General features: G+C 40.1%; 1 protein-coding gene and 1 non-coding gene across 4 annotated transcripts in view; one reads left to right on the top strand and one right to left on the bottom strand.

Moving 5' to 3' along the window:
• Positions 1–21,137, bottom strand: part of RBFOX2 (RNA binding fox-1 homolog 2) — a 289,442-nt gene that overhangs the window by 187,031 nt on the left and 81,274 nt on the right. For all 3 annotated transcript variants that reach the window (XM_052641136.1, XM_052641135.1, XM_052641134.1), the window contains exon 2: positions 15,679–15,729. In XM_052641136.1, the coding sequence (XP_052497096.1) occupies positions 15,679–15,729 (51 nt within the window). The remainder of the gene's footprint in view (positions 1–15,678; positions 15,730–21,137) is intronic.
• LOC128049069 (U6 spliceosomal RNA) lies at positions 18,977–19,083 on the top strand. The gene has a single exon (XR_008199442.1). It is a non-coding gene; the product is annotated as a U6 spliceosomal RNA (small nuclear RNA).

Raw genomic sequence — 21,137 nt, forward strand, 5'->3', positions numbered from 1 at the left:
AACCCTAAATCAGCTCAGTATAAGGGTATACAGCTAATGCTACTAAGAAAATAAAAATATTTGACCTATAACTGAAACGCACAACTATACTCTCCAACTACAACACCTTTGGCCTTATCTTATATTTGACTAGCTGGTTTCATTCTAAATCATTGGTCACGGTTGTCTGTTGAAGAACAACAGGTTGAGGAGATATACCAAGCTTCTTAAAAGTAACTTACCAAATGTAACCAGGGCTGGTTGAAGGAAGACCACCTGCTGCTCAATGGTACTAACTACCAGAGCAAGACTAACTACTTGGCCACTCTAAGCAATCCTAGACCGGTGAATCTCCTCATATTGAAAATTGCTAATAAAGGAAACTCTATAATTTTCTTTTTATAAATAGCCCCAGTGATTAATAATCTTTAGTCATATGATTCTTTTTGATGGCCATGTTAGATCTTTCATCATAATACACATCAACTGTATACAAAGTATTAGGTCAGTCTACTACAAAGTCAAGCAGTGAAATTATGATCAATCTGTTTGCAAAATACATACTAAGCATTTGGATCAAGAATGCATACAAATTGTTCTAACAGCCTGAAATCACAGCAACCCCAAACTGAATGAAAGGAGGCAAAGTAGGGGAAGAAGTCAAACTCCGGCATAAAAGACAGGATATGCCAAGAAACCAGGTACAGAAGAGGGGTGAGGAGGAAAGACAACCGCACTTTCCATTCTTTGGACTCAAGTCACTCCCTCATCTATCCAGAACCACAGCAACCCTGCAGATTCAGAGGGGAGAAGCTAAGGGACAAAAGCTGCCACTGTTTCCACAATAAAGCATGACACTCCCGAGTACCACAAATGCAAACCCATCATGGCCAAAACAGCCCTGAAAGGAAAAGAGGGAAGTTGAGCCCAGAGATGAGAAGAGTTTTTCTAGAGTCCAAGGAAACCTAAAGGTAGAGGTTAGTAAACAGCATCAACCAATAAGACACTTTTTACCTACGAAGTTTTAAAAAATTTAACCTTTACAATCACCTAACAGACTTAGACATTTACCCTCACTTTCACAGATGAGGAAACTGAGCCTTAGAGAAGTTAAACAATCTGCTCACAATCTTCACGGTATTTCCCAAACTTCCTTGATCTGAACCTCATGGAAATGTTCATATAGACATGTTAAAATGAGTTCAAATGATTAGCAGAAATTAGGAAAGATTTCATAAAGCAGGTTAAATTGTGGCCAGAGATTCTAATGGATATATAGGACTCTGCTGGGGAAAGGAGAACATTTCAAGCAAAGGGCACTACGAAGAAATCAATGTTCAGGAGAGAGACTGAAGGACTGAAAGAAGACACACAGATCAGAAGAAATATGTGGGTAGGGTAACAAGGAGCAAGGTGGTTGCAGAGAGGCTTCAGTGTCTGCTCAACCTGAACCATTTTCTGTTCAAGACATGAAAGTCTCAAAAACGACTCCCTCTTTCTATTTATGTTGCCAAGACCTGTAATGAGTGAGGTAAATAAACTTACACAGATTTCATTTCCCTCATATTGACATATTTTTTCTTGGAAATATGGTAAAGCTATGTTCCTGCACTAGAAATTTCAAATCGATACATGTAATTCATTTCACATGGTGAATAACTAAGACTCAAAAAGAAAATGAAAAATAGACTTAAATCAGAGACTGTGAGAACTAATCATTTCCTTATAAAGCTTCCTTAAGGCCTCTTTCCCATAAAATAGACAGGAAAAATGATTTACTGACCCTATTACATGTCAAGAAACTTACATATGTTATCTCAAATCCTACAACAACCTTTCACAGTAGATACTGTTCCTATTTTACAGACACTCAGAGAAAGCTCAAGAAAAAACTTGCCCAAGGTCATCTAGCCTGAAATGGCAGAGCTGATATTTAAACCAGAAGTCAGGGATATGGGTGTGTAGGTGTGTGTGGGGTATGTGTATTTGTGTGTGGGGGGGGTGTGTGGGTGTGTGTGGTGGGTGTGTGTCTACAGAAGAATTTCCATGAAATAACTTTACACAGAAGCTACAGTGTCTTGGTTGGGGGTGAGGGGGAGCCAATGAACCTGGCTGATCCCTTACCATATCATATCCCTTCAGACATGCAGAGAGTAGCATAATTTCTCTTGACAACATTAAGGGCTTTCTTGCCCAAACACGCCTGCCACTAAGGATCTGGAGAAGGCTGTCTCAGCCAAACACAAAGCCACTATAAACCTGCCAATCTTTTTGGAGCAATTACCAGGCCTGAAAAGAGGTAATCAAATGCCTGTTTTCATAGGATGGTTACGCAGAGTTTATTCAAACTTAGCACATGAGAATCAGTTTTGTTTTATCGGGGGAAGAAGATTTGTCTTGCAAAATCGTATAACTGGGAAAAAATATTTCCAAATTGTAAACATGACAAAGAACTCATATCCAGAGTATATAAAGAACTCTTACAATTCAACAGGAGGAGGACAAACAAACCAAATATTTGTATATATACAACCAAAGAAAACTAAATAAACAGGCAAAAGACTTGAACTGACAGCTCAACAAAGAAGACACATGAATAGCTAATAAGCACATGAAAATGTACTCTACATTGTTAATCATCAGGGGAATGCAAATTAAAACCACGATGAAATACCAATTATACTCAGTATAATCAAAGAGATGGATAAAACCACGCCACTTTGGAAAACAGTTTGGCAGTCTCTTAAAGTTAAGCATAATACTTTTTATAATTTCTTCGATCATATTACTGCATTGAAATTTTTATAAGGTTCAGTCAAATATTTAGAAATATTTTATTTTCCTTTCAAATTGGATTTAACCCTTTAATTGTCTAGATATTATTTTCATTTGTAATAGAAAGATAATGAGTTACTTGAGTAGGTTTTTTAAATAACTTTCATTAGAATTGTTCGGTGACCCCCACCCCCTACAAAAAAGCTAAGCATAACTTTACTATAAAACCCAGCTATTCCACTCCTAGAAATCTGCCCAAGAGAAATTAAAACTTACATCCATACAAAGACTTGTGAGTATTCACAACAGCATTGTGTACTCATAAAAACCAAACTGGAAATAAGCTAAGTATCTATCAACTGGTAAATGGATTAACAAAATATGTACGCCCACTCAATAGAATACTATTCAGCAATGAAAAGTAATGGTATGGTGATATATCCGACGACAGGGATGAATCTCAAAAACACTACAATAAATGAAAGAAGTCATACAAAAAACATTACATACTTATTATATGATTGTATATATACGAAATGTCCAGAAAAGGTAATTTTAGAAAACAAGTAGACGGTTGGTTGTCTGGGGCTTGGGTGGGAGTCGGGATTGACTGCAAACAAATTTAGGGGGATGATGGAAATATGCTAAAACTGGACTGTGGTGATGGTAATATAAATCTATACATTTGTCTATAAATTTAATAAAAATCCTTGAATAAGTACACTTACATTGAGCAAACTTCATATATTATATCTCAATAGTGCTTTTCTGGCCTCGGGAATTCCATGGACTGTATAAGTCCATAGAGTCACAAAGAGCTGGACACAACTGAGCGATTCTGTTCTGAAATTCCCTCATAGCTCAGTTGGTAAAGAATCCACCTGCAGTGCAGGAGAAAGTGAGGTTGCTCAGTCATGCCCAACTCTTTGCAACCCCATGGACTGTAGCCCACCAGGCTCCTCTGTCCATGGGATTCTCCAGGCCAGAATACTGGAGTGGGTTGCCATTTCCTTCTCCAGGGGATCTTTCTGACCCAGGGATCGAACCCAGGTCTCCTGCATTGCAGGCAGACGCTTTAACCTCTCAGCCATCAGGGAAGCAATGCAGGAGACCCTGGTTCAATTCCTGGGTCGGGGAAGATCCGCTGGAGAAGGGATAGGCTAACCACTCCAGTATTCTTGGGCTTCCCTTGTGGCTCAGAATTCACCGCAATGTTGGAGATCTGGGTTCAATCCCTGGGTTGGGAAGATCCCTTGGAAAAGGGAAAGGCTACCCACTCCAGTATTCTGGCCTGGAGAATGCCATGGACTGTATAGTCCATGGAATTGCAAAAAGTCAGACATAAATGAGCGACCTTCACTTTCACTTCATGCTTTTTAAAAAGTAATTATTAAACATACATATGTACATACATACATATGTATTTTCTATACATATATACCTATGTATTAAATAACTCCAGGGGAAACAAAAAAGTACATAAGAAAGGGAATGTAATCATATTTTATGGTTCAGCTATATTCACTCATAATAATGTATGTATTATGTGAACATAAATAAATGATGAACACTGATTTAGCAAAAAAAAAAAAAAAAAGGCTTTGTTAGAAGGAAGGGGAGAGTGTCTATAAAACTGCTAATTTCTCAGCTCCAATATAGTAAGTAGGAAGCCAAAGGACAGAGCTTCAAACTGATAAATCAAGAAATATCAGAACCAGCATGTGATTTAGGTGCATGGTTGTAAGTAACAAAAGAAATAAAATGGTCTTTCCTAGGAGAGAGAAAAGTTTATGAACTTTCTACAGGATGGAATGATCTAAAAGGCAGTATCAAGTCTGAACCCTATGAATAGTTTGAAGCTGCAGCGTTTACCAGCCCTTCATCCACTAGAGGGTGTAAGGCAACACTGCACGAGGACCTGAGCCACTGACGGTGACCTGATGTCTGACACTGAAGAGAAGCAACATTTGAATAAACTTTGCATGAGGCTGAAAGCAGGGTTCTAGGTAACCTACTGGGAAGAAAAGAAAGCGACTGCATACATTTTGTAATTTAAAAGCAAAGTAGAAGTATTTTTAGTTTAAAAACAAGGTGGGGCACTACAATTACTCTTGATTGTGAGATATAAGAGAGGTATGAAGGAGGAAGGAATAGTTAGGCAACTTGGGATGGACATGCACACACTGCTATATTTAAAATGGATAACCAACAGGGACCTACTGTATAGCACAGGAACTCTGTTCAACATTATATGGCAGCCTAGATGACAGACGAATTTGGGGAAGAATGGACACAAGTATACGGATGGTGGAGGCCCTTCGCTGTTCATCTGAAACTATCACAACAGAGTTAACTGGCTATACTTAAATATAAAAAAATTTTTAAGAAATTAAAAAAATTTTTTTAAAGAAAGAGGTATGAAACATTTTATTTCTGAATCTGTCATTTTCATCCAGTCTCCAACTGGGAAATGGCAGTGGGATAAAATTTCTCATTCAACAATTAAGTGCTAGCTGGAACTGATACTAAACACAGCAAATGAAAAAGCTGTTGTCTAGATAGTTCTAATCTTGCCTTTTTTTGTAGGGAGGTGGGGGACTCTAAGTATTCATTCTTTACAGCAACCACAATGTAGTTCTGAAAAATGTAAAGCAGATCATGTCATTCTCTGCTTAAAATCTTTCAAAAGCTTCACATTAAACTGAGAATATTTTTCGTTTATTCATTCAACAAATACTTATTGATCTCCTCCTACATGCCCAGCTCTGCTCCAAGCAATGTCACAACTTGCATAGAACTTATATTTTAGTGGAAGAGACAGACAATAAAGTATACACACTAAATAATTTAAGGTAATAATGAGAAAGAGTGTATATGTGGGTAACTTTAGACTGGCGTGGTCTGGGAAGGCTTCTCTGAGAAGTAAACTGTCCCTGTGACCTGAATGACAAAGTGAAGATCTGGGTCAAGAGCACCGCAAATCTGACAGCAATTCCATACCTGAAGCTGAAATCAAGGTCCACAAGTTAAAAAATGGAAAGAATGCCCAATGCACCTGAAGCTGACAGTAAGTAAAAGAAGGTTAGGAGATGAATTACAGAGGTAGGCAATAAGCTCACATAAACATACTCCTAAATCCATACAATGAGATATTATTCCATCAAAAATAGAAAGGACTGATATATGCTACAATATGGATGAACGTTGGAAACATTACACCAAGTGAAAGAAGCCAGTCACTAAAGACCAGTGAGTGAAGTCGCTCAGTTGTGTCCGACTCTTTGTGACCCCATGGACAGTAGCCTGCACCAGGCTCCTCTGTCCATGGGATTTTCTAGGCAAGAGTACTGGAGTGGGTTGCCATTTCCCTCTCCAGGGAATTTTCCCAACCCAGGAATCGAACCCAGGTCTCCTGCGTTGTAGACAGACGCTTTACCATCTGAGCCAAGACAAGATACTGTATGATTATGTTTTCATTAAATGTCCAGAATAGGCAAATACACGAAGACAGAAAGCAGATCAATGGCGCATGCATGCAAAAGACGGTAAAGTGACAGCTAAAGGCTATGTATGAGGTTTCCTTAGGGTGGCATTCTTAAGAACAACAATTACTCGAATCTTGTTTTTCAAAACTGCAAACTGCAATCCATTAGTGAGTTCAGGAAATCGATTCTGGCCAATCGCTAGTCACAATCAACAGTGTTTGTTTGTTTGTTTGTTTTCTTAATGGAATAGAATAGAAAATATCACAGAGAATCACGATGGCGTAATCACTCATCTAGAGCCAGACATCCTGGAATGTGAAGTCAAGTGCACCTTAGAAAGCATCACTACGAACAAAGCTAGTGGAGGTGATGGAATTCCAGTGGAGCTATTTCAAATCCTGAAAGATGATGCTGTGAAAGTGTTCCATTCAATATGCCAGCACATTTGGAAAACTCAGCAGTGGCCACAGGACTGGAAAAGGTCACTTTTCATTCCAATCCCAAAGAATGCTCAAACTACCGCACAATTGCACTCATCTCACATGCTAGTAAAGTAATGCTCAAAATTCTCCAAGCCAGGCTTCAGCAATACACGAACTGTGAACTTCCAGATGTTCAAGCTGGTTTTAGAAGAGGCACAGGAACCAGAGAGCAAATTGCCAACATCTGCTGGATCATGGAAAAAACAAGATAGTTCCAGACAAACATCTATTTCGGCTTTATTGACTATGCCAAAGCCTTTGACGGTGTGGATCACAAGAAACTGTGGAAAATTCTGAAAGAAATGGGAATACCAGACCACCTGAACTGCCTCTTGAGAAACCTGGATGCAGGTCAGGAAGCAACAGTTAGAACTGGACATGGAACAACAGACTGGTTCCAAATAGGAAAAGGAGTACGTCAAGGCTGTATATTGTCACCCTGCTTATTTAACTTATATGCAGAGTACATCATGAGAAATGCTAGGATGGAAGAAGCACAAGCTGGAACCAAGATTGCTGGGAGAAATATCAATAACCTCAGATATGCAGATGACTCTTATGGCAGAAAGTGAAGAGGAACTAAAAAGCCTCTTGATGAAAGTGAAAGAGGAGAGTGAAAAAGTTGGCTTAAAGCTCAACGTTCAGAAAACGAAGATCATGGCATCTGGTCCCATCACTTCATGGCAAATAGATGGGGAAACAGTGGAAACAGTGTCAGACTTTATTTTTTGGGGCTCCAAAATCACTGCAGATGGTGATTGCAGCCATGAAATTAAAAGATGCTTACTCCTTGGAAGGAAAGTTATGACCAACCTAGATAGCATATTCAAAAGCAGAGATATTACTTTGCCAACAAAGGTCCGTCTAGTCAAGGCTATGGTTTTTCCAGTGGTCATGTATGGATGTGAGAGTTGGACTGTGAAGAAAGCTGAGCGCCAAAGAATTGATGCTTTTGCACTATGATGTTGGAGAAGACTCTTGAGAGTCCCTTGGACTGCAAGGAGAGCCAACCAGTCCATCTTAAAGGAGATCAGTCCTGGGTGTTCATTGGAAGGACTGATGCTGAAGCTGAAACTCCAATACTTTGGCCACCTCATGCAAAGAGTTGACTCATTGGAAAAGACTCTGATGCTGGGAGGGATTGGGGGCAGGAGGAGAAGGGGAAGATAGAGGATGAGATGGCTGAATGGCATCACCGACTTGATGGACATGAGTCCGAGTGAGCTCTGGGAGTTGGTGATGGACAGGGAGGCCTGGCATGCCGTGATTCATGGGGTCACAAAGAGTCAGATCTGACTGAGTGACTGAACTGAACTGAAATGAAGAACACAGTATGGATAAGTAATTTTGATAAGACTAATTTAACTCTTATGTTTGTGTATGCACGTGTGTGAGTGTACTGGGTCATGATGTGAAAGGTATCGTTTACTAAAAACTGCCATCTTTTTTAAGCTTGAAAGTGCTGAGCTAGACCTTGAACACCCTTACTATGTCCTCCATTCCAAATCTCCCCAAGGAAAGAAAAGCAGCCATCGTTTCTTTGCCACCAAAGCAAATGAACGTGACGGAAAACACACTTGCTGTTGCCCACGGCTGTCACTCAAAATAAGCCCTCCAAGTTCATTTGCGAAAAACTGGACAAAAATAGAGTTCATTCCAGGGATAAAAAAAACAGGTAACTGGTGAGAAAAGGGGAAATTAAGAATCCTTAAGAAGAAAGAAAATACTTTGGGGATACAAATCTATGTAAATTTATAATCTTTCCTCTAAATTAAAAGTAAGACTGCTACTCCAAATTTAAATCCCTAAGTATCTCAGTCACATCTGTCATCTTCTTTGAAAGTCCCATTTTGTCGGAATCACTTTATCATGTCCATATAACAGCTCTTGGACAGATTTTTAGAAAATTGAAGGAAAAAAACTCTTTAAGGAGCCGCTGACTAGCACTTAAAAAAATCAGAGTCTAACACTGTGACATTACTTTTCTTTATATTAAAAATCCAAAATTGTAACAGGAAGCTTTATTTCATTCCTCATGGGCATGTTCTCCTTGACACTCCCAGGAAAGCAGTGTTCTCTAATGTAAACAGCAAATCACAATCATAGTTCATAGTGTAGCCAGCAAGCAAAAGTAAGTAAATTCATAAAATAAAAAAAGAAAAATTGTAGACCGTAAGTTATTTTAACAAACAAAACAGGAAGAAAACTTGACAGAAGTAAGCTATGCAAGGAACTTCCAGTTCATATGAAAACTTTTCGTGCTGTTACATTCTCCAAAGATTCCGTAATATCTTCTCTTGCCACAGGAGGATGAGAACATCCCCATTTAAAGAGGAGAGAACACTGACAGAAGAGTACAGGAGGAGACTACAAGACACGGAGGCTGAAGATCCAGGGCTCAAGTCTCATTGTGCTGCTAACTACGTGATAAGGGGAAATTCATTTAAAAATCTCGGCAGTGAGGGACAGGGTGGGTAGGGAGGTGGGGCGGGGTTTCAGGATGGGGGAACACATGTATACCTGTGGCTGATTCATGTTGAAATATGGAAAAAGCCATCACAATATTGTAAATTACCCTCCAATTAAAATAATTTTTTTAAAAAAAGTCTTTTCCTAGGAAGTGTAATGCTAGGGGCTTCTTAAAAAAAAAAATCTCTACTTTGGTTTTCTTAGCTACAAAATAGGGATAATAAAGCCTGACCTTCCTAGCAGAGCTACTGTGAAGATCAAAACTGAATATACTGACACATGGCAGCACACACTGTAAACTGCAAAATTATTTACTAACATTCCGGTTCCTCAGCTGATTCAACACCTGAAACCAAGAGTCTGTGCTCTCATCTCCAATGTGAATGGCAACGCTTCATGCCCACAGGTCGAGTGTGGGCAGTGCACCAAGCCATAATCCCAAACCTTATCACCCCAGTTAAGGGGTGCTTAGTTGCTCAGTCATGTCCAATTCTCTGCGACCCCATGGACTGTAGCCTGCCAGGCTGCCCTGGCCATGGGATTCTCCAGCAGACAATACTGGAGTGGGCTGCCATGCCCTCCTCCAGGGACCAGTTAAGGGGATACTCACTGTATTTCTTCAATCAAAGCTAGGATGACCATACATCCCATTCATCAAGATCTGCCTCAGACTATTTTGACACTAGCTTCCCTTTTCTCTCTCAAAATTGCCCCAACTTGAATGATAAACTATACACAGTCCCCCTAATTACAGCAGCTATAACACTGTAGCACCAAGATCTAGGCTTAGGACTCCCACTGTAGTTCCTAGGGGCCCCTGAAAACCATTCCAAACAAAAACACAACATTAGCAGAAATAGTTAGTTTCCTATGCAGAACTAAGGCCCCTTCTAATCAGTCTGCTGTTCCCAGATCCCTTCTGAATAAAAACTCTGGTGCTAATGCACACAGATATTCTCTCATTCAGAGAACATTACAAACCCACAAAATATTCCAGCCTTAATCAACACTTGGGAACTCTATCATAAGCACGTGCATATACACATAAATCACAGAGCTAGGAATCTAAACCACGACACTGTGTCATCAACCTAAAATTCTGCGTGGCCTGAGATAAAACATTCAGCCTTTCTGAGCAGGTTTTCACTTCTGCTAATTTGGAACATGTCTGTCTCCTCCACTTCCACGGAGAGACCACATCAGCAAGCACTGTGATGTGCTCAGAGTGCTTTGTAAAAGCAATGGAGTGCAATCCTTGAAAGCCTGTTAACTAACTGGGAAAGAACGCTGGGCTGAAACTGCATAAAAAAGGAAAACCTCTACAAGGTGACAGGTGGGATTTTTCTCCCCTCCTTTCCTTCTCAGGTTTTTGATTCAAATGTGTTACCAGGGGTGTGTGTAACAGGGTGAAAAGGGTCACCGTAAGGGTGAAATGCTGGCCCACTTAGTGCTAAGGAACTTTGTTGTTATAATTCTTAACCAGGGTCATGGACTCAAAGATTTATAGTTCAGTGTTAAGGGATCTATGAAGCCCCCAAATGATAAATAAATAAAGTGAGTGAGCAGAAATACTGCACATGACCACATTTTCCTTTGGTAAGTCAATAATGGTCACTATAGAGAAAAGGACACTCAGAGGACAGAGTGACAGAGGACAAACTTCAGCGCTAGTTCAGCTACAAACTTGTATTGTTACCGTGGATAAGTCACTTTAATCTCTGTGTGTCTGTTTCCTTATCTCTCCAAAGGAAATACCTGCTTATCCATTCAAGAGGTGGTGGTGAGGATAAGGGGAGAAAATACTGAAGAAAGCCCCACTCTGCAAGAGTCAAAAGACTGTCGTTTTTATCTCTTTTAAAATCACAATTAGATGCTGACAGGAATTCTGTCTGGAGATGGTTCCTATTTATTTGGAAAGGAAATGAAAAAAAATAAGGAAAAGCAAATAAAGATTCACATAATTAAAGTTCACCTTCACCTCCACTCTCTGGTCTCCGGATGTTCTGAGCCAAAGGTCTCTCGGGAGGTGTAAAGACCACAAGTTCAGTTTCTGCCCAGCTCAGGCTGCTCGGTGACCAGTGTTTCACACTGATAAATGCCTCCCAAATCTCAGAGCACAAAGTGAGAGTTCACAAGGTTAGGTGCATTAATTAACAGGATTCATTTGGATTCTGTATTCATCAAATGCAACAAGCAGCCATTCAATATTTGCCTGTTTGCACTACACTAAGGTCTCTAATTCAAAGATCCAGACAGAAAAAACAAAATAAAACCCAACAAATTAAACTAAAATAAACCTGTCACCATCAGAATGTGCCTCAAAGTAAATTAAGCAGCTTTAAACCATAGCAAAAAGGTCTGCATAGGCCCACAGCAGAGACAGTATGAATAATAAATGTGCAGCCTACAGAAGTGGGTCCCGCTGCAAAAGAAAGGAAAAATAAAGTAGTTCTGAGCAGAGACTACTTTTTGTGCTTTAACAAATTCCTCTTAATTCCTTCTGCTTAATTCCTTATTGATCTGTAATCCCTGCAGGAAGACACATTATACAGTACCTTTTCAGAATCTTTTAAACTTCATAAGTCTGTTCCCCATATTTAACTTCAATTAGTTTTACCTTCCTATATCTAGAATAAGCCTATATCCAAAATAAGCAACATTTTATAAGCAAATATTTGAGTTAGTATACAAAAGTAGATTCAGAGACTGACCACGATCCCTTATGTTTTCAAGGTCCTAGGTGGAAAGTACAGGGTGAAATAGAAAATTTCACTCATTTCAAAGCAGCCCAGAGGGTTGTAGTTTTTTTATTTTGGCTGAAAAAATCACCTGGAGGAATTTCTAAATACCTGAATGGTTAAGCCCAATCTTAGACTCACTCAATCAGAATCTCTGGGGCCTAGATCTCCAGGCAATGGTACTTTTTCTGTTATATGGCCAGGATATAGAACTGCTATCAAAGGACATGAATTTCACAGCTTACAGAAGCTCTAGGGCAAATCTAAACCAGAAAGAAAACAGGAAGACCTTCTACATTATCTTTAAGTCTGGGGTAATTGACCATCTTGCTCACCAAAAGCTCCCACAAGGAACGGCCTTCAGTGCCAATGGGGTTCCCACTGGGAGATGAACAGAGAGGAACAGCACTTTCTCTTCCCCCCTTTTCGCCATACCCTACCTGGACCACTCTGATGCCAACTCAACACCAGAAATGCAAGAACTCAGCCAAAACTTCCAAATCTGGAGGGCACTCAAATAGTGATTGTTGATTACGGTGCCATCCTGGTTTTTAAGCTCAGCTTCAGGGGTTTTGATAAGATTTAATTAAGTTCTAGGAAGGCGAACTAGGTCAGCCCCTTGGTCTAGCATTCTGATAATGCACATCCGTTAATGAGCATTATTGGACAAGTCTAATAATGGTGACTTCTTTGGACAGCCGTAAGACAAGAGAAGACTCTACACATGGACAAAACCAGAGGGTCGACACCGAAATTAGATTGATTACATTCTTTGCAGCCAAAGATGGAGAAGCTCTATACAGTCAGCAAAAACAACACTGGGAGCTGACTGTGGCTCATATCATGAACTCCTTATTGCCAAATAAGACTGAAAATGCAGACTGAAATTGAAGAACGTGGAGAAAACCACTAGACCCTCCAGGTATGACCTAAATCAAATCCCTTATGACTATAAAGTGGAAGTGAGAAATAGATTTAAGGGACTAGATCTGATAGAGTGCCTGATGAACTATGGATGGAGGTTCGTGATACTGTACAGGAGCCAGGAATCAAGACCATCACCAAGAAAAAGAAATGCAAAAAGGGAAAATGGCTGTTGGAGGAGGCCTTACAAATAGCTGAAAAGAAGGAAAACGAAAAGCAAAGGAGAAAAGGAAAGATATACCCATTTGAATGCAGAGTTCCAAAGAACAGCAAGGAGATAAGAAAGGCTTTAACAGCAATCAATGCAAAGAAACAGAGGAAAACAACAGAATGGGAAAAACTAGAGATCTCTTCAAGAAAATCAGAGATACCAAGGGAACATTTCATGCAAAGATGGGCTCGATAAAGGACAGAAATGGTATGGACCTAACAGAAGCAGAAGATATTAAGAAGAGGTGGCAAGAATACACAGAAGAACTGTACAAAAAAGATCTTCACGACCCAGATAATCATGATGGTGTAATCACTCACCTAGAACCAGACATCCTGGAATGTGAAGTCAAGTGTGCCTTAGAAAACATCACTATGAACAAAGCTAGTGGAGGTGATAGAACTCCAGTTGAGCTGTTTCAAATCCTGAAAGATGATACTGTGAAAGTGCTCCACTCAATATGCCAGCACATTTGGAAAACTTAGCAGTGGCCACAGGACTGGAAAAGGTCACTTTTCATTCCAATCGCAAAGAAAGGCAATGCCAAAGAATGCTCAAACTACCGCACAATTGCACTCATCTCACATGCTAGTAAAGTAATGCTCAAAATTCTCCAAGCCAGGCTTCAGCAGTACGTTAACTGTGAACTTCCAGATGTTCAAGCTGGTGTTAGAAAAGTCAGAGGAACCAGAGATCAAATTGCCAACATCCGCTGGATCATGGAAAAAACAAGAGAGTTCCAGAAAAACATTTATTTCTGCTTTATTGACTATGCCAAAGCCTTTGACTGTGTGGATCACAAGAAACTGTGGAAAATTCTGAAAGAGATGGGTATACCAGACCACCTGACCTGCCTCTTAAGAAACCTGGATGCAGGTGAGGAAGCAACAGTTAGAACTGGACATGGAACAACAGACTGGTTCCAAATAAGAAAAGGAGTCCGTCAAGGCTGTATATTGTCACTCTGCTTATTTAACTTATATGCAGAGTACATCATGAGAAACGCTAGAATGGAAGAAGCACAAGCTGGAATCAAGACTGCTGGGAGAAATATCAATAACCTCCCTTATGGTAGAAAGTGGAGAAGAAATAAAAAGCCTCTTGATGAAAGTGAAAGAGGAGAGTGAAAAAGTTGGCTTAAAGCTCAACATTCAGAAAACTAAGATCATGGCATCCGGTCCCATCACTTCATGGCAAACAGATGGGGAAACAGTGGAAACAGTGTCAGACTTTATTTTTGGGGGCTCCAAAATCACTGCAGATGGTGACTGCCACCATGAAATTAAAAGATGCTTACTCCTTGGAAGGAAAGTTATGACCAACCTAGACAGCGTATTAAAAAGCAGAGACATTACTTTGGCAACAAAGGTCCATCTAGTCAAGGCTATGGTTTTTCCAGTGGTCATGTATGGATGTGAGAGTTGGACTGTGAAGAAAGCTGGAGAAGACTCTTGAGAGTCCCTTGGACTGCAAGGAGATCCAACCAGTCCATCCTAAAGGAGATCAGTCCTGGGTGTTCATTGGAAGGACTGATGCTGAAGCTGAAACTCCAATACTCTGGCCACCTCATGCAAAGAGCTGACTCATTTGAAAAGACCCTGATGCTGGGAAAGATTGAGGGCAGGAGAAGAAGGGCACGACATAGGATGAGATGGTTAGATGGCATCAGCAACTTGATGGACATGGGTTTGGGTGGACTCTTGGGAGTTGGTGATGACAGAGAGGCCTGGTGTGCTGCGGTTCATGGGGTTGCACAGAGTTGGACACGACTGAGCGACTGAACTGAACTGATATATATCAACAACACTTCTAAACTGATAAGGAATAGTGGATAGGCATTCAAAGATACAAATGATGGCTAGAAATTCAGAGGTATTTCTAGGAGCTACCCTTTTAAATCTCCTGAAGAGTATCAATATCTCCAAACAGCAGGAGGTAAATTCCAGAGGCAAGGTGTCTTACATCATTTCTGAGGCAGCCTAACCTGTTCTACCCTAACTCTGTCCGCCTCACCAGATCCAAAAAGCACACAAACAGGGAAGGTGTTTTATACCCTTCCCTAAACCTTACTGAGGATGTCTTGGCGGGAGACAGTTTCGCTCTAACCCACAAATGGGGCCTGGGCTTTCTCCAATCATCCTCCCTATCTAACAAAGAAAGGCAGCAGAAATTTCCTCGATTAAAACCATAAGGCTGAATTCCCCCAGGAACAAGAATGGAATTTTCTTGTTGCTGATTACCACAGGGACTCCAAATATCTGTGCAGGCAGGGGCTAAGTGGCTGGGAATAAACAGACAAGTCCAACACAAAATCATGAGACATCAAGAAAACCAGGTTAAAAACATTATCATGTAGCTTGTAAAAGAAAAAACAAAAGCAATCACAACTGTGCTTGAGTGACTTTCCCCCTATAATATCCACAATTTCAAAAATGTGATTACAATACCTTTAAAGTTAAGAAATATGTTTTATATATTGCTAACGTAAATTCATTGCTGAAACTAACCAAATCACTCTCCAAAATAAGTAATTCCAGGAAATGTTCCCTATCATGTAGCATTCTTAGATAAAAGACACACACACCACATCTGAGTTATAAACAACTTATACCAACCTGGCTGTCCCGTGTTGGGAATCCATGATAACCTGGGGTCAGAGGCTCGTTCTGAGACAAAGAAAAGAAAAGAAAACCGTAAGACAAAAGACAGTGTTAAGAATCATCAGAAGCGCCCAAAATGACCAGACGTACCTTCCCGCAGTAGTTCCTAAGGTGCCACTGCTCTACCCTACTCTACCTATATGCATCTCTGAGTTCAGCATGCAGGACAGCAAAAGAACCAAAACCAAATGAAAACCAGTGTGTGCTCAGGAGCACTAGCCATGAAGCACTGTGTTCCTCCTCGACCAGCGAAATGCTTGCTTCTCAGTGCCTCTCCAACAGAGGACTCCAGGGGTTTGGGGCAGATCAATTCCTAACTTCACACTACGGGACTCCAGCATGTCTGGCCCTGAACTCTAAAAGCCAGCAGCACTCCCAAACACTGGACAACGAAAAACCTTCACATATTTCCACAAGCACCATCGTGGGGAAGGGGACAGCATCACCCCTACTAAGAACTGTCTCTTGACCTGGACAAGTTTTGACCCTTCCCTCTATCCGTCTGCCCTCCTTCAGTTTTGCCCCTGTTCCAGACTTCCTCTACCATCCTACATCCTATGGACTCAAGTGACTCCTAATACATATATGTGTTAAATTTATTAGGTTATTTGCACAATTTACTTTCCATATTATTTATAATTTCATCCACCTTTTTTTTAAAGGTGTATCATACTGAGTAGGTCCTCCCAGGTGGCATCAGTGGTAAAGAACCCGCCTGCCAATGCAGGAAACATAAGACACATGGGTTCAGTCCCTCAGTCAGGAAGAACCCCTCGAGGAGGGAATGGCAACTCACTCCAGTATTCTTGCCTGGAGAAGCCCATGGACAGAGGAGCCTGGCGGATTATAGTCCATGGGATTGCACAGAGTTGTACACAACCGAAGTGACTTAGCATGCACACACCCACGTCATACCGAGTGTCTGATCTTCACATTAACCATTAAATCAAGATCCTTGAGGGCCAGAATGGTAACCAACAGAAGCTATGCAAACCCTGATTAAGTATAAGGTCATACAGTATGAGCACTCACTAATGGCTTCCTTGATGCATTTAGTCATTCAGTTTACATACATTCAATATCTTATATTTTGAAAGGACTGTTTAGATGACTGACAGAGTAGGCAAGATGCATAAAACACGACCCTTGCCTCCAAGGGAACCTTAAAACGGGAGGAGACACACACGCACATAAAGATGTAAGTGAGAAAACAGTGTCTCCGTCGTTTTTTCAAGGTGCTCGATACAGCTGCCTCAAAGATGTTCATCCTCTTCTTCAATTCATTTGTATTTCCACTCCTACTAGCGGAAGGTAAGTTAAGAAGAATTTTCACGGATAGGACCTTCTTTTATGATGAGATAGTTAACTTTCCATCTAATGGTACATCTGCTTTGATTTTATCTACATCTTTGATCATCAAAAATCCACACTCCTTTCAAAAACATGAAAGCGAGGTGTCAACTTAAGCTCCCTGCATAGACCCCATGTCTTATTCATCATGATTTCCCCACAGTCAAGTACAGTGTCTAACACATGCTGGACATTCAAAAGAATGTGTAAATAAATAAATGAGGTTCAATAATCAAAAAAAAAATCTACTTCTGCTTCACTAACTGTGCTAAAGGCTCTGACTGTGTGGATCACAACAAACTGGAAAATTCTTATAAGAGAATACCAGACCACCTTACCTGCCTCCAGAGACATGTGTATGCAGGTCAGGAAGCAACAGTTAGAACCGGACATAGAACAACAAACTGGTTCAAAACTGGGAAAGGAGTATGTCAAGGCTGTATACTGTCATTCTGCTAATTTAACTATGCAGAGTACATCATGTGAAATGCAGGGCTGGATGAAGCACAAGCTGGAATCAAGATTGCCAGAAGTATCAATAACCTCAGATATGCAGATGACACCACCCTTAGGGCAGAAAGAGAAGCAGAACTAAAGAGCCTCTTGATGAAAGTGAAAGAAGAGAGTGAAAAAGGTGGCTTAAAGCTCAACATTCAGAAAACAAATATCATGGCATCCAGTCCCATCACTTCATGGCAAATAGAGAGGGAAACAGTGACAGATATTATTTTCTTGGGCTCCAAAATCACTGCAGATAGTGACTGCAACCACAAAATTAAAAGATGCTTGCTCCTTGGAAGGAAAGTTATGACCAGCCTAGACAGCATATTAAAAAGCAGGGACATTGCTTTGCCAACAAAGGTCCATCTAGTCAAAGCTGTGCTTTTTCCAGTGGTCATGCATGGATGTGAGAGCTGGACCATAAAGAAAGCTAAATGCCAAAGAACTGATGCTTTTGAGCCATGGTGCTGGAGAAGACTCTTGATGGCATCACCAACTCAATGGACGAGTTTGACTAAGCTCTGGGAGTTGGTGATGGACAGGGAAGCCTGGCATGCTGCAGTCCATGGGGTCACAAAGAGTCAGGCACAACTGAGTGACTGAACTGAACTGGACTTCAAGGACATCAAACCAGTCAATCCTAAAGGAAATCAATTCTGAATATTCATTAGAAGGACTGATGCTGAAGCTGAAACTCCAATACTTTGGCCACCTGATGTGAAGAGCTGACTCATTAGAAAAGACCCTGATGCTAGGAAAGATTGAAGGCAGGAGGAGAAGAGGATGAGAGAGAATGAGATGGTCGGATGGCACCACTGACTCGATGGACATGACTTTGAGCAAGCTCCAGGAGATGGTGAAGAACAGGGAAACCTGGCATGCGGCAGTCCATGGGGATCACAAAGAGTCGGACACGACTGAGCGACTGAACAAATTAAACATTCAGTTGCTGACTCATAGACAATTCAAGTTCTCTTTTTTTTATTCCTAAGTCTCTAGTTTGGACACTTATAAATTGTCTTCCCAAAGAGAGTACATCAAAGATAATTGCCTTTAAAAATGATAGGTGCCAAAACAATCATGAGAAAGAATAAAGTTGAAGGGCTCACATTACAAAGCTACAGTAATCAAAACAGTGTAATACTTTTAGGAACAGACAGACAGACCAATGAGGTACAACTAAGAGTCCAGAAATGAACCCTTGCAGTTATGATCAACGAAGTTTTAAAAAGTGTGCCAAGAAAAACAACAGAAGGAAGAATAACCTTTTCAACAAATGGCACTGGAACACCTGGATATCACGTGTTGAAGAATAAAGCTGGAACTCTGTCTTACACCATATACAAAATTAACTCAAGACAGATCATAGACCTAAAATCATACGACACTTAAAAGAAAACAAGTGCTCGCTTCGGCAGCACATATACTAAAATTGTAATGATACAGAGAAGATTAGCATGGTCCCTGCGCAAGGATGACACGCAAATTCGTGAAGCATTCCATATTTTTAAGAAAGCTGTGGTACGTATACACAATGGAGTATTACTCAGCCATTAAAAAGAATACATTTGAATCCATTCCAATGAGGTGGATGAAACTGGAGCAGATTATACAGAGTGAAGTAAGCCAGAAAGAAAAACAACAATACAGTATACTAACGCATATATATGGAATTTAGAAAGACGGTAATGATAACCCTGTATGTGAGACAGCAAAAGAGACACAGATGTATAGAACAGACTTTTGGATTCTGTGGGAGAGGGAGAGGGTGGGATGATTTGGGAGAATGGCATTGAAACATGTATACTATCATGTAAGAAACGAATCGCCAGTCTAGGTTCGATGCAGGATGCTTGGGGCTGGTGCACTGGGATGACCCAGAGAGATGATATGGGGAGACAGGTGGGAGGGGGGTTCAGGATTGGGAACTCATGTACACCCATGGCGGACTCATGTCAATGTATGGCAAAACCAATACAGTATTGTAAAGTAAAATAAAAAAATAAAATAAAATAAAAATAAACAAAACAAAGGAAATCTTCATGACCTTTGATTACATAATGGTTTCTTCAATATAACTACAAAAACACAATTGACAAAGGAAAAACAGATTAAACGAACTTCATCAAAACTGAAAACTTCAGTATTTCAAAGGACACCATCACTTCTGGGGATCTAATACACACACAGTGATTACAGTTAACAAGACTGTATGATATACTTGAACTTTGCTAAGAGAATAGGCTGTAAATGTTCTCACCACACAGACACACACAAAGATAATTATGTGACATGATGCAGGTATTAGTTACAGCTATGGTATTAATCATTTTGCAATATACAAGTGTAACAAACCAACAAGTTGTACATATTAAACTTATACATTGTTAATGCCAACTATGTCTCAATACAGCTGGGGAGGAAAAGATACCATCAAGTTAGACAACAGAATGGGAGAAAATATTTGGAAATCCTTTGTCCAACAAGGGACTTGTATTCCAGAACATAAAAGAACTCTTAGACAAATAATCCAAATTTTTAAATGGGCAAAAGTTGTGAACAGGAAGTTCTCCAAAGAGGATATACAAATGACCAATAACCACATGAAAAAATACTCAACACTGTTGGTCATTAGGAAAATGCACATCAAAACCATAATGAGATAACACACCCACGAGGATGGCTACAGTCAAACAGTCAGACAATAACAAGTATTATCAATGATATGGAGAAACCGGAATCTCACACATTGCTGTTGGGAATGCAAAATGGTGCATGCACTTTGGAAACAGTTCGGAAATCCCTCAAAATGTTAAAAAAAAAAAAAGTGACCACGTGATCCAGCAATTCCACACTAGGTATAACCAAGAAAACTGAAAACATACATCCATAGAAAGCCTTGTACACAAATGTACACAGCAGAGTTATTTCATAATAGCCAAAAAGCAGAAATAATACAAACGTCCATCAACTGATGAATGAAGAGGCAAAGTGTGGTAAATGTATAACTGAGTATTATTTAGCAATAAAAAAGGAATTGGTAAAACAAAGATGAACTTTAAAATATCATGCTAAGTGAAAAAAATCAGAGACAAAAGCCACAAATTATAATTTCATTTATAGGAGCTATTCAGAATGGGCAAATCCATAAAGAAAGAAGATCAGTAGTCTAGGGAGTAAAGGGAGTGACTGCTAATGGGTCCTGTGTTTTACTCTTGGTGATGAAAATGTTCTGGAAGTAGTGATGATGGATTCACTACTCTGATTTTGCTGAAAAGCCCAAAACACTAAACACCACTAAAAACACTTTAAAAGGGTGAGATTTATGGTCTGTGAATTATAGGTTAATAAACTTGTTATTTAAAAATAATAATAACAGGCAATGTTGGCTGGCTATTCTCACACTAAGTTTTACAAAGGAGACACCTGTTGCTTTGCTGTTGTTACTTAGTTGCTCAGTCATGTCCAACTCCTTTGTGACTCCATGATTAGGCTCCTCTGTCCATGGGGATTCTCCAGGCAAGAATACTGGAGTGGGTTGCCATTTCCTTCTCCAGGGGTCT

Source organism: Budorcas taxicolor, chromosome 5, assembly GCF_023091745.1.
Source record: "Budorcas taxicolor isolate Tak-1 chromosome 5, Takin1.1, whole genome shotgun sequence".
Lineage (NCBI taxonomy): Eukaryota > Metazoa > Chordata > Mammalia > Artiodactyla > Bovidae > Budorcas > Budorcas taxicolor.